The sequence below is a fragment of the Stomoxys calcitrans genome, chromosome 1 (assembly GCF_963082655.1).
Source record: "Stomoxys calcitrans chromosome 1, idStoCalc2.1, whole genome shotgun sequence".
Taxonomy (NCBI): domain Eukaryota; kingdom Metazoa; phylum Arthropoda; class Insecta; order Diptera; family Muscidae; genus Stomoxys; species Stomoxys calcitrans.
The window spans coordinates 122,817,378-122,830,531 of NC_081552.1; the positions used below are offsets into that span (position 1 = coordinate 122,817,378).

General features: G+C 36.9%; 1 protein-coding gene across 6 annotated transcripts in view; it reads right to left on the minus strand.

The window, feature by feature from the left end:
- The window catches only part of LOC106091696 (muscle calcium channel subunit alpha-1), a 479,054-nt gene that overhangs the window by 349,431 nt on the left and 116,469 nt on the right, over nt 1–13,154 (minus strand). For all 6 annotated transcript variants that reach the window (XM_059370822.1, XM_059370821.1, XM_059370825.1 and 3 more), the window contains 3 exons: nt 4,492–4,631; nt 4,316–4,422; nt 3,908–4,251 (listed from right to left, as the gene is read on the minus strand). In XM_059370822.1, coding sequence (XP_059226805.1) covers nt 3,908–4,251; nt 4,316–4,422; nt 4,492–4,631 — 591 coding nt within the window. The remainder of the gene's footprint in view (nt 1–3,907; nt 4,252–4,315; nt 4,423–4,491; nt 4,632–13,154) is intronic.

Sequence of the window (13,154 nt, forward strand, 5' to 3'; positions counted from 1 at the left end):
TATAAAAAGAGTAATATCAGACGAACACACAGCATGAAAGTACCGATAGAACAGCGCCAAACAACCCACATTGCGACGATGATGAAGGGAGGCAATAGAGTTGGATAACCCACTGTCCCCAATCAACGTCATCGCTCTCCTCTGTACATGGTCCAGTAGCTCCAGGGATAATTTTGAAGCTCCAGCCCATACATGTGAGTTGTACTCCATTTTCGGCCTTATGAAAGTGGTGTAGATGTTAAGAAGACCAGACGGAGTGAAGTAATTCGTACACACTTGAATGCTTCTTTAAATACTTCAAATACATGTTTAGACCAAAGGAAATCACTTTGTACTTTCATGCCCAGAACATCAACAGCTTCTGATTGCTCAACATCTACACCGTTGATAGACAAAGATGATCGTAATAGGTCAGCGAATCGTTTGTGTGACAACAAGCAGCACTGAGTCTTCCGTGCATTAAAATCTACTCGATTCATTCGACCGCACTCAGAAATGGCCAGCAAATCCTGGCAGAGTGTATCGTCCATAACCCGCCTCTTGTCCTCAATCTCTCGAAGACTAAGCCTATGGTCGAATGAGTACGAATGGCAGAGATTACTGTCATCCGCTACAAATCGTTGATGAAAATTAGAAAAAGAGAAGCAAAGAAGAACAGAGCCATTGGGTACACCTGCGGTCAATTTGTGCTCATTGGATGGGAACCCGTCTCTAACGACTCGAAAGTGCGATCTCTGAGAAAGCTCGAAATAAATCGAACGAAGCCATTACCGACACCAAATGCGACAAGCTTTGATAGTAGTGCACCGTGCCAGACCCTATCAAATGCCTTGGAGATCCAGAGCCACAACCTTACTCTCACTAAACTTGTGGATTGAGCGACTCCAACGTTCCGACTGATGTGCCATGAGGTCGCCCGTCGAGCGATTTCTGCGGAACCCATACTGTTGGTCGCTAAAAATGCCATTAGACTCTAAATACTTCACAAGATGGTGATAAACCATGCTCTCCATGACCTTGGAGAGAGCGAAGCATATCGCAATTGACCTGAGTTCCCCGAAAATATATCAGCCAACAGGTTAGCCTTATCAGTGAACGTTAGATCATCTGTAACAAGAGTTGGAATAGATGAAGAACTACCCTTTACCCTTTTCACGAACGACCAAAAGCTCTTACTTCCTCATGTAGAAGCAAGATCCTTAGTACGCAGATGTTGTTCGTAAAGAAATTTTTCGCGTCTAAGCACATTGGCACATGATGATCTTGCCTGTTTGCGCAGCAGTTCAGTATTGGCGTTTTTATCCAAGCACCAGTTTCTGAATGCCACCTATTTTGATCTGACGGCATGTCTGCATGTCTGGTTAAACCAACTTTTGTCGTCTGATTTAGCCGTAATTGTCTTAACTGGAATAAATGTCCTCATTCCATTTAAAATTGTCTTCTCAATCATTTCAGCAGTAGCATTTATATCGTCATCTAGAAAACATAGTTTCCAATTAAAATACTTAAAGAGTCCATTGAGCTCAGCCCAACGTGCTTTTTCGTATAAAAATATCGATCGCTTCGGGACAAGAGAAGAAGCAGTACGAAGAGCAGAATACGAAAAAGATGCTGAAACAATGCAGATCGAAGTTACCAAGAAGTGCAAGAGTATTTACTTCATACTTTTCAGGGTGTGAGGTGTGAAGTTAAAGAAAGGTCAAGAGTATTATTTTGGTACCCTTGGACACATGAGATATGTGTGGGTTCGTTCATTAGTTGCGCCGAACCATTGTGCGCAGCGAAAAGCTCAACGTATTGGCCCTCAGGAGTAGTATGACTCGAATGGGAAAGCCAGGAGGAGTTGTGGACATTGAAATCCCCAGCTAAAACGATTTCACTGCCCGGAAAATCCTTCAAAATATTTGTAATGGATTCAGAAAGGGCGTCAAAGCCATTCAGGAAGCCTCCCTTTCTGAGTTTGGACTTCTATATAAATATCCGAAGTGCAGTATATGTGATCTAATCCCGAATTTAACCCAAAGGGAGTTAAATTCAGGATCCTGTAAGTCCAGGTGTTGTCGTCTTTGGAACACTACATCATTACGTACATATTCCACGAGGCCTCTATGCGAAATGATTAATTGATTAAGAATTTTTAAATATGAGTGGATAAATATCATGAACTAACTTGCACTATATAATTAACTTATAGTTACGATAAGCATTTTTCTGAGTGCATGCATTGCAAAGAGATAGAGTGATAAAGATCATACTTTATTAATGATGAAATTTAATTTAGAAAAGCCAATATGAGGAACATTACTTTAAAACAAGTAAAAGCGTGCTAAGTTCGGCCGGGCCGAATCTTATATACCCTCCACCATGGATCGCATTTGTCGAGTTCTTTTGCCAGCATCTCTTCTTAGGCAAAAAAAAAAGGATATAAGAAAAGATTTGCTCTGCTATTAGAGCGATATCAAGATATGGTCCGGTTTGGACCACAATTAAATTATATGTTGGAGACCTGTGTAAAATGTCAGCCAATTCGAATAAGAATTGCGCCCTTTGGGGGCTCAAGAAGTAAAATAGAGGATCAATTTATATGGGAGCTGTATCGGCCTATAGACCGATTCAGACCATAATAAACACGTATGTTAATGGTCACGAGAGAATCCGTCGCACAAAATTTCAGGCAAATCGGATAATAATTGCGACCTCTAGAGGCTGAAGAAGTCAAGATCCCAGATCGGTATATATGGCAGCTATATCAGGTTATGAACCGACTTGTACTTTATTTGACATAGTTGTTGAAAGTAACAATAAAAAACGTCTTGCGGAATTTCAGCCAAATCGGATAGGAATTGCGCCCTCTAGAAGCTCAAGAAGTCAAGTCCCCAGATCTGTTTATATGACAGCTATATCAGGTTATGGACCGATTTGTACCATACTTGGCTCAATTGTTGGATATCGTAACAAAACACGTCGAGCAAAATTTCATTCCAATCGGATAAGAATTGCGCACTCTAGAGGCTCAAGAAGTCAAGACCCCAGATCGGTTTATATGGCAGCTATATCAGGTTATGAACAGATTTGAACCATACTTGGCACAGTTGTTGGATATCATAACAAAACACGTCGTGCAAAATTTCATCCCAATCGGATAAGAATTGCGCACTCTAGAGGCTCAAGAAGTCAAGACCCAAGATCGGTTTATCAGCTATATCAAAATATGGACCGATATAGCCCATTTACAATACCAACCGACCTACACTAATAAGAAGTATTTGTGCAAAATTTCAAGCGGCTAGCTTTATTCCTTCGGAAGTTAGCGTGCTTTCGACAGACAGACGGACGGACGGACGGACATGGCTAGATCGACATTAAAATTTCACGACGATCAAGTATATATATACTTTATGGGGTTTCAGACGAATATTTCGAGTAGTTACAATCAGAATGACGAAATTAGTATACCCCCCATCTTATGGTGGAGGGTATAAAAATCATTTAAGATATTCTTCTTTCTTTTAAATTTGAAGAAAACAATCTTATACGGCCGGGCGATTCGAAATTCTATTGCAAATTCTACAGTGGCGTGCGAGTCAGTTGCACTACGTGGTAGTGCACATGGTTGATGCGTATGCCAAAGACTAAAAATTCAATTGTTTTCTCAACAAGGATTTTACACAAATATTTTATGAAATAATGTCTTCAATCCGACTCTACAACTCGTTGTTCATAAACTGCTTCGTTTCTAAGTTTTGTTGTTTATACTTCCCCGGAGTTATTTTTTCTCTTTGGATACAGTACAACCTTTTAAATAAAAATTGACTAAGAAATCCCCAAAAATTAAAAAACTATTGTGTTACCACAATGATTGATTGTCTTTATCGGATAACTGATTGACAAATAGTTAAATACTTACACTGTACAGTACGTCTGTCCAACCTTCCAATGTAATACATTGAAAAACTGTTAACATCGATAATCCAAAGTTGTCAAAATTCGTTATGCCATGATTGGGTCCAACCCACTCGTCAAAGCACTCATATCCTTTTGGGCATTTAAAACCTACGCCACATGCGTGAAGTTCGTCCAAATCATCCAGATATTCACCAGTTTTTGCATGTCGACAAGTCTTATGAAGTTTGCCCGAAAACAGCTCCAAACCAATAATAGCATAGATAATTATTACAAAAAGTACCAAAAGAGCGATGTGAAGCAGCGGAATCATTGCCTTCAAAATTGAATTCAAGACAACCTGCAAACCTATAGGGTAAATCACAATATTTAATAAAATGTGTTCCTTGGACATATATTATAAAAAACTTACTTGGAACACCAGAAACCAATCTCAAAGGTCGTAAAACACGAAACGCTCTTAAAGCTTTTACATCAAACCCCTCCTTGACAAGATTAGATAAAGCCGTAGATATCATACTATTAAAACACAGTAAAAATTAATGCGAAAATTTACCACATTTTCTCTTAATCTCCATTATGACATACCCAATTACGACGATAAAAAAATCCAAAAAGTTCCATCCGTTGCGAAGGTAAGATCCTGGGTGAAGTACAAATCCATACGCAATAATTTTCATAGCACATTCGGAGGTAAATATAACTAAAAAGATGTATTCAATTTTTTCCTGCAAGTAATCAAAAATGTTCAATTCATTGTTATATAAATATGTACAGCCTAATATTCGTATAATTTGCTGGTGACATTATATGATATATTGACTAAAGCATTTCACAAAAAATATGTATGTCTGAATTGTTAACCAAGAAAATCTGCTGTTTTAACTTACTGAAAAAAATGTTGCCTTAACTTAAGGGATTTCAGCCAAATTTTCAATTTTTTTAGGGAGACTCTTCTATCTGTACTCTTTTTATTTGTATTTAAAAGCTATACTACCAAACTTTCCTACTGAATCAACAAGCAACATTTACTATGAAACTATTTATGTTACTCTACTTTTGAATTTCTAACAAGTCAACTTCTTCAGGCTTTTTTACGTTCTTCATCTTCTGATTCAACAGTTACTAAAGCTGTAATTACACTATGAGATATGTCATATTAGCTGTCACTTTCTGTATTCATAAGACTTGTCTTATGTACGTCCAATACGAATTTTAGTCTAATGGGCTTGTATTCTTATATGTATTGTATTTTTTTTTTAATAGACATGTGTCTAAAGTATGCTCGATTAAATAAAAGATCGATTTAATCGAATACTTAGCATATTTATTTCAAAATCCATTTGTCATTTACGTGTCACAGGATGTGTACAACTTTCAGAGTTGATAATTTTGAAATTACATATGACATGTTAAATCGTGTAATAGGAGCCTAAGTCATAATTTCTCACTATATACATGTAAAAGCTCACATTTATTTACCAATTTTGCCGATTCGCTTTATAAATAAAACAGCTTACCCAGTGCACTTCGCTACACCCTATTTTAAATTAATACTCTTTTAAATTAATTGATTTGGGAAATGTATTTGTTATATGCCCAACCAGGCCTTTTATTGCTGTCTTTTTTGTCCCGAGGGACCGCTCGTCACTTGGGGTCAAATGTTTATACAATTTGGGTGGGGCATCCCCCCAGATTATTGGACCCAAAGTTTTGTTTTATACCAATTTTGTGTTTTTGAGTTATCATAAATTTTTCAGTTACCAAAATTTTGCTTAAATCGGTGCACTCATCTCCGAGATCTAGGGTTTTTGAAAATTAGGGTGAGACCAGAGATCAGATCGAATTCTACAGACGTAGACCTTCCCTTTAAATCCCATACTGACCCGATCGACCTATATGTCGTATTGAAGGGTATTAAGTGGTTGGGAGGTCCCCAGATTCATTGTTTTAAGATTGTATACCAGATTCATAGTCTACTACCAAAGACCTTTTATTTTATACCCATTTTGTAATTTTGGTCATACGTGCCAGTAGACACTATGGACCAAATTCTCATATCAGATTCGTATTCTCCTTCCAATTACCTTTCAATTGATATTGACGCAATTGGCAAACATGTCCGTTTGGATGGGTTTTTGGGTGAGGTTATTTGAACCCAAAGCTTTGTACCAATTTTGTGTATCTGATCAGATACACTCAGATATAGTCGAGTTACCATAAGACGGCATACAAAATTTTGCTAAAATCGGTGCACCCATCTCCGAGATCTGGCGTTTTTCAAAATTGGGGTGAGGGGGAGGGTCGGCCCCCATCTTCGGATAGAATAGGAGAAGAAGAAACTGTTTGTCAAACGATACTATTTTCGTAGCAGGGTATTTCATTAAAGGCACTTTAATTGTCGAATATACATATTCAAAGACAATTTTGTTCCATATGAAGTAAAAGAAGGTACAGCGGGCCGGTTCAGCTAGTAAATAATAATAATGAAGTTAAATTGGGAAATCGGCTTATATGGGAGCTACATCAATTTATAGACCGATTTGAACCATACTCAGCAGTTGTTGGAAGTCATAATAAAACATCATGTCCAAAAAATTGCGCCTTATAAAGGCAAAAGTACATACATCGGGGATCGGCTTTTATGGGAGCTATATCAGGTTACAGATGGATTTGGATCATTTTCAGAACGGATGTTGTAGGTTATAACAAAAGCAATTGTGCAAAATTTCAGGCCTATTTGAGAAAAATTGCGCTGCTGGATTGGGCATATCGGCTACAGAAAAAAATTGTTCTAAGAGAAAATGTAGCCTGATCAAATGAAAAGTTGTTTATAGGAGCGTACGAATCTGTTAATCTGAAATATAAAGTTAAGCCCCTGAGAGTCGCCAAAAACAAGTGTATGAAGTTAAAGTTGTTAGTTAAAGAAGTTTTAAGCCAGGAATGGGTGAGATTGAAACACAAAATTAAAATCAATACATCTCAGGGAATTTTGGTCGTATTTTGGCATATCCAAAGCAAGCTTAAAGCGAAGAATCCGTTTCAGTTAGTTTCACTCATATAACTTCATTTGTACAGCTGCGAATTGACATACAATTTTGTCAAAAGACTTTAAAGGCGTTTTTCGGGCATATCTAGAAAAGCTTTAAACGGAAAAGGGAGCAGAATTCACCAAAGTAAAAACAATTTTAATCATTATATATAATTTTTTTCAAATTTTGGTATGTATAAAAATGTAAGGGGGAGTACTATCTCACCATGTAATCAGCTTTTCGGTAGCTGAAACATAAACGCACAAAATGGAGGCCTACATTTGTATATACTTTACAGGATACATTTTGGATATTTCTGCAGGAGACTAAAACTGAAACGTAGCCCTCAAATGAAGCCCCAAGAGTGCAGAATCCGTAAATGTGTTGATGTTGACTGAACTCGTTACAGAAAACGAGATATTATTTTTTTTTTAATGGGCATGCGAACCTCATTTTGGACATCTCTGGAAGGAATTTCCCAAAAATTTTATATATTTGGAAAGCTATAGAGGAGTATTTTTTTACCATATGCTCAGCTTTTCTGTAGTCGAAACACACATCCAGAAAATGAAGGCCTACATTTGTTCTGGAGGAGATTAAAACAGAAAAGTGGCCTTCAAATCAAAGCTCCAATAGAGCAGAATGCCCCAATGTATTGATGTTGACTGAACTCGTTATAAAAGTCAAGATATTTAAATTTTTTTTGAATGGGCATGCGAACCTTAGTTTGGACATCTCTTTAAGGAATTTTCCAAAAAATTGTATATGTTTGGAAAGCTAAAGGGGAAACATGCATCCTCAAAGTGGAAACCTACATTTGCATAGAGTTTGCAGGCCAATTTTTGGACATTTCTGGAGGAGATTTAAAAAAAAAATTGGATTTCAAATGAAAGCCCTAAGGGAGCAGAATCCGTCAATGTATGGATGTTGACTGAGCTCGTGATAGAAATCGAGAATGGGCTTGCAAACCTCAGTTTGGATATCTCTGGACGGAATTTTCCAAAAAAAAAATATATATTTTTTTGGAAAGCTAAAAGGGAGTATTATTCCATATATTTCACACGTTTTTATCATTTGAATCAATAAGATTTTCACACCAAAAAGGCTTAAGTGTGTGTGTTTATTGCTTACGGACGTGTTTCTAAGGCGCTCCCGAATATATACAGTTTTAATGTGGTTGTAAAGAAAAGTGGCTTATAGAACTTCACGCAAACCTGTGTTGCACTGTCCTCCATAAACAGGCTTTATCAATTAATGTTGTGAGTGAGACATTAGCTCATTATTTGCTAATTTATTAAACTAATACTTATTGAATCGAGTAAATATTTATTATTTTTTCACTCAAACTGTGTGAAAAAGGCACTAAACTTAACGAAAAATAAAGCAAACAAGTAAACAGTATCAGATGGTCGTGGCGTGCAAAATAGTGGTTAAGTGCTGACTGATTATATTCCGGTTACCAACTGTCCATATTAAGGGAACACTGACTTGCCCCAGTAAGAATACTAATGCGAACACCCCAGTATGAACACTGATTAAATAAAGACTACGTTAACAAAAATACTTAAAAAAACGATATCTTTAAAAAATTTAAATAAAAATCATGGATCTAGCAACCGCTCAAAGATTAAATTTGTCTATTCACAATAGAAGGTATGAACACGCTTCAAATACGCCAAAGTTGGCTACCGTCGAATCCCCATTGAAATTCATACAAATTATTGATAATCAATTTGAAAAACTAACTGATTCGTTAAGTAGACTGATAAAGGAAAACGAAAGACTCACTACATTAAAGACTCGTATAGATCTAGTGGAGGAAAAGTTTTCAAATTTATCAAATATCAGCCAAGAAGTTACTGATCTGAAAAGAAAACTACTTGCTCAAGAAAATGCAGTAGTTGCCAGTGGTATCCGAATCACTGGTGTACCAGAAAAGGATAACGAAAATCTCTTCGAAATTTTCAAATACTTTTGTTGCAATTTGAATATTGCATTTCCAAACATAGAATCAATATACCGTCTAAAAAAGATAGGAAAATATGGAGAGTTAAAGTGTTTGAATCTGAAGATGCTATTTTTGTGAAATTAGATGCTATTTTAAGTGAAAGAGAAAATAAAAAGCCTCTGACATTATCCCTTACTTGGGTACAACAGCGACGTTCCCACATACATACATGAGAATTTAACGCCACCCAATTATAGAATCTTAAAATCCGCACTAGAGATGAAGCGCGAGATAAAAATGAAAAATGCATATAGTATGCGTGGGCTAATTTTCATAAGAAAATTTGATGAAGACGAGACAATACTAATTGAGTTTCCTGAACAACTTAACGAGCTTTTTCCTGAACATTAATACTTTCACTATTTCATCTATTTTAACTGAGCTATTCCTAATTATAATACATCAGCTTACTACTATATCAATACTAAAAATATGTTATTTTTCAATCACTATTTCCCATAAATCTACTGTATATCATAAAGTTACAATGTTCATCTGTTTTGCTGATTTCAATTTTAATAATGTTGCGATCTATGAGTAGCGATGATTCCAGTTCCAGAGACGAAAATTTCACTATGATACGAGTCCTCGCAAAGCTAACACCTAAATATCTGTCACATTAACGCTCAGAGCCTAATCAACAAAATGGATGGATGCGTTTCTGAAACATGGTTTCATCCAGAAAGCAAGCAATGATAACAAAAACAGTAAACCACCAAGCCAAACCTTAGTTTAGTCAAAGAATAAAAATAGTCATAGAAAAGCGAAATTACGCCTATAAACTCTGGAAAAGATAGAAAATCGCATCGCTTTACAAGTCTTACCAAGATTGTCGAAAAACTGTTGTGCCACATATAAATAACGCTGAACTGGAGTACTACAGCAACAAATTAAATAGGGCCGTTGGAGGAAAGCAAAGTTGGAATGAAATCCGTCATATATGTGGAATTTCGAAAACGTCTACAACTAAGAGTGAAATTAACGTGAATAATTTAGCCGAAACGTTCGTAAAAATTCCAATGGTTGCTGTGGGAACTTGTTTAAGCCGATCGGTTAATAATTATTCCGATTGTGAGTTAAATTTTCAACACGTGACTGAAATTGATGTTATGGGCTGCATATTGTCAATCAAATCGAATGCAGTTGGATATGATGAAATTAATCCCAAATTTCTACTTCTTCTAACAAATGTTTTTAATTCTATTGTCACCACAAGTACTTTTCACAGCATCTGAAAGCTTGCAAAAATAATTCCTGTTCAAAAGAGTCTAAACGAATTCAGACCCATTGCCATTTTGCATTTTTTGTCTAAAGTGTTTGAGAAACTACTGCATAAACAAATATATGCGTATTTAAATTACCGTAAGTTATTGACTGATGAACAATCAAGATTTAGACCTATTCACAGCTGCACAACAGCCCTTATTGATGTGTTTGAGTCACTGCGATCGAACCTTGACAATAACGATGTCTCAGTTCTTCTCCTCTTGGACTATTCAAAAGCTTTTGATTCTGTTCATCATCCAACATTATGCAATAAACTTACAAATATGTTTGAGTTCTCAATTACTGCTCCAAGAATGATATCGTCTTTTTTGCAAAGTCGTTCGCAACTCACTACGCATAATGGAGAATCTTCACCGCCACTTGTAACTTTCAATTTGTAGAAGTACGCTAAAGATATATCTCTTTAGCGTACTTCTGCAAATTAGAGTTTCTAAGAGCTTTAATAGTTGAAATTGTTCCTTTGTGCCTCGAGGTTTTTGTTGTTGTAGCCACAGTCTGTATGTGGCGATCCTCGTCAAGCTCGTTCCGGGATCCCCGCGGGATCACGATGGTTATATAAAGGCACCAAAAACTCGCCTTATCATATCGAGCATCATTGGCCCTCAGTATTTATGCAAGAACCGGTGCCGTCCGGCTTCTCACTGAGACTCTTCACTCGATGCCGCCGATTGTCCGCGACTGCAGTTGCAGCTACTCCGTATGGAGCACTCCAATATCCGCAACCTGTGGATACGCCTGGTAGCTCGCAGCTAAGCTTCTCGTAACAACGATTAACACTACACTGTTTGGAGCTCAAAGTTCCTTCTCACTCTCCAAAAAAGTATACTAATGAATGATTCCATTTGTTTTTTATTAAACGCATCACAATTTGTATACCCATAGGATGGGGGTATACTAAGTTCGTCATTCTGTTTGTAACTCCTTGAAATATTCGTCTGAGACCCCAAAACTTGATCGTCATGACATTTTAAGTTGATCTAGCCATGTCCGTTCGTCTGTCTGTCGAAAGCTCGCTAACTTTCGAAGGAGTTAAGCTAGCCGCTTGAAATTTTGCACAAATACTTCTTATTAGTGTAGGTCGGTTGGGATTGTAAATGGGCTATATCGGTCCATGTTTTGATATAGCCGCCATATAAACCGATCATGGCTCTTGACTTCTTAAGCCACTAGAGGGCACAATTCTTGTCCAAATTGGCTGAAATTTTGCATGAGGTGTTTTATTTCTTCTACTTCCAACAATTGTACTGAGTATGGTTGAAATCGGTCCAGAACCTGATATAGCTGCCATATAAACCTAACTGTGGTCTTGAGCGTCTAGAGGGCGCAATTCCTATCCGATTTGGCTGAAACCGATCTTGAATCTTGACTTCTTGAGGCACTAGAGAGCGCAATTCTTATCCGATTTGGCTGACATTTTGTACAACAGCTTCTCCCATGACCTTCAACATACTTTTTAAATATGGTCCGAATCGGTCTATAGCCTGATATAGCTCCCATATAAACCGATCTCTCTATTTTACTTCTTGAGCCCCTAGAGGGCGCAATTCTTACTCGAAGTGGCTGAAATTGTGTAATGATTTCTGCTATGGTCTCCAACATTCAGTTCAATTATGGTCCGAATCGGACTATAACTTAATATAGGTCCAATATTGAATCAATTATTTTCTTTTATCCTTTGTTTGTCTAAAAGGAGATATCGGGAAAAGAACTCGACAAATGCGATCTATGGTGGAGGGTATATAAGATTCGGCCCGCGCTGAACTTAGCACGCTTTTACTTGTTTATGTTAATAATGTTTTGAACTTGTGTGGGACTAAAATAAACAAATTACAACATAGTTGCACAACCGTACATACAAACTGGTAGTAGATTAAGAGAAATCGAAAAAACACCCCAATGTCAATCCCAAAATCGTAAGCAAGTGAAAATGAAAACATTGACTTACGTATGTGCAGGCGGAAATTGTTGTTTGTTCGTCTGGATTATTGGTCGACATCCACAAACAGACTATAAATGTTTTAAACTTGTCTACACCTTAAAATGAGTTTTGTTTGATCGCAATAACATTCAATTATGGTAAATGTCGTCCTTATAAGCAAATACCTATGTGCGCAAAATTAGTACATCGCTATTTTAACCTCATGTTGCTGCCTACAATTGGTAGAGGCCAATAAGAATAATTTTAAACTCTGGATTTTTTTTTTTTTTTTTTGCTACATTCTAAAAGTGAAATAATCCAGATTTACAAATTATTATTATTTATTTTCTTTTTTTCTTTCTTATTTACGTGTGCTTTTTACTTTGATGCTTTCATAATACACAAACAACCACACAAAGAGTGAATGGCGTTTGTTCATGTAAAGGGTGATTTTTTTGAGGTTAGGATTTTCATGCATTAGTATTTGACAGATCACGTGGGATTTCAGACATGGTGTCAAAGAGAAAGATGCTCAGTATGCTTTGACATTTTATCATGAATAGACTTACTAACGAGCAACGCTTGCAAATCATTGAATTTTATTACCAAAATCAGTGTTCGGTTCGAAATGTGTTCATGGTCGGGGTGGTCTCCACCGACCTTCCGATTACATAGACATACTGTTTGCTTTCAACAGTTCATAAGATGTCCTATTCTTTATTATGGTTTTGAGTAGAAAGGACATAAGGCTCATAGTTCTATAGGTCGTGCTTTGCCGAGCTTGGATATAAATACCACCCTTGCCTTTTGCCATACTTTCGGAGTATATGCAAGTCCTAGTCACGCTGTGGAAATAGTGGCCAAATGGGGCAACAGATGGTCGGCCAGCTTCTGTAATAACGCTGGAAATATTCGGGTAATTCTATAATGATAAGCCTTCGATCAACGCCATTATTCCAAGATTCCGATATTTCCGCGAGTGCCGTCGTATCTTGTACAAAATGGA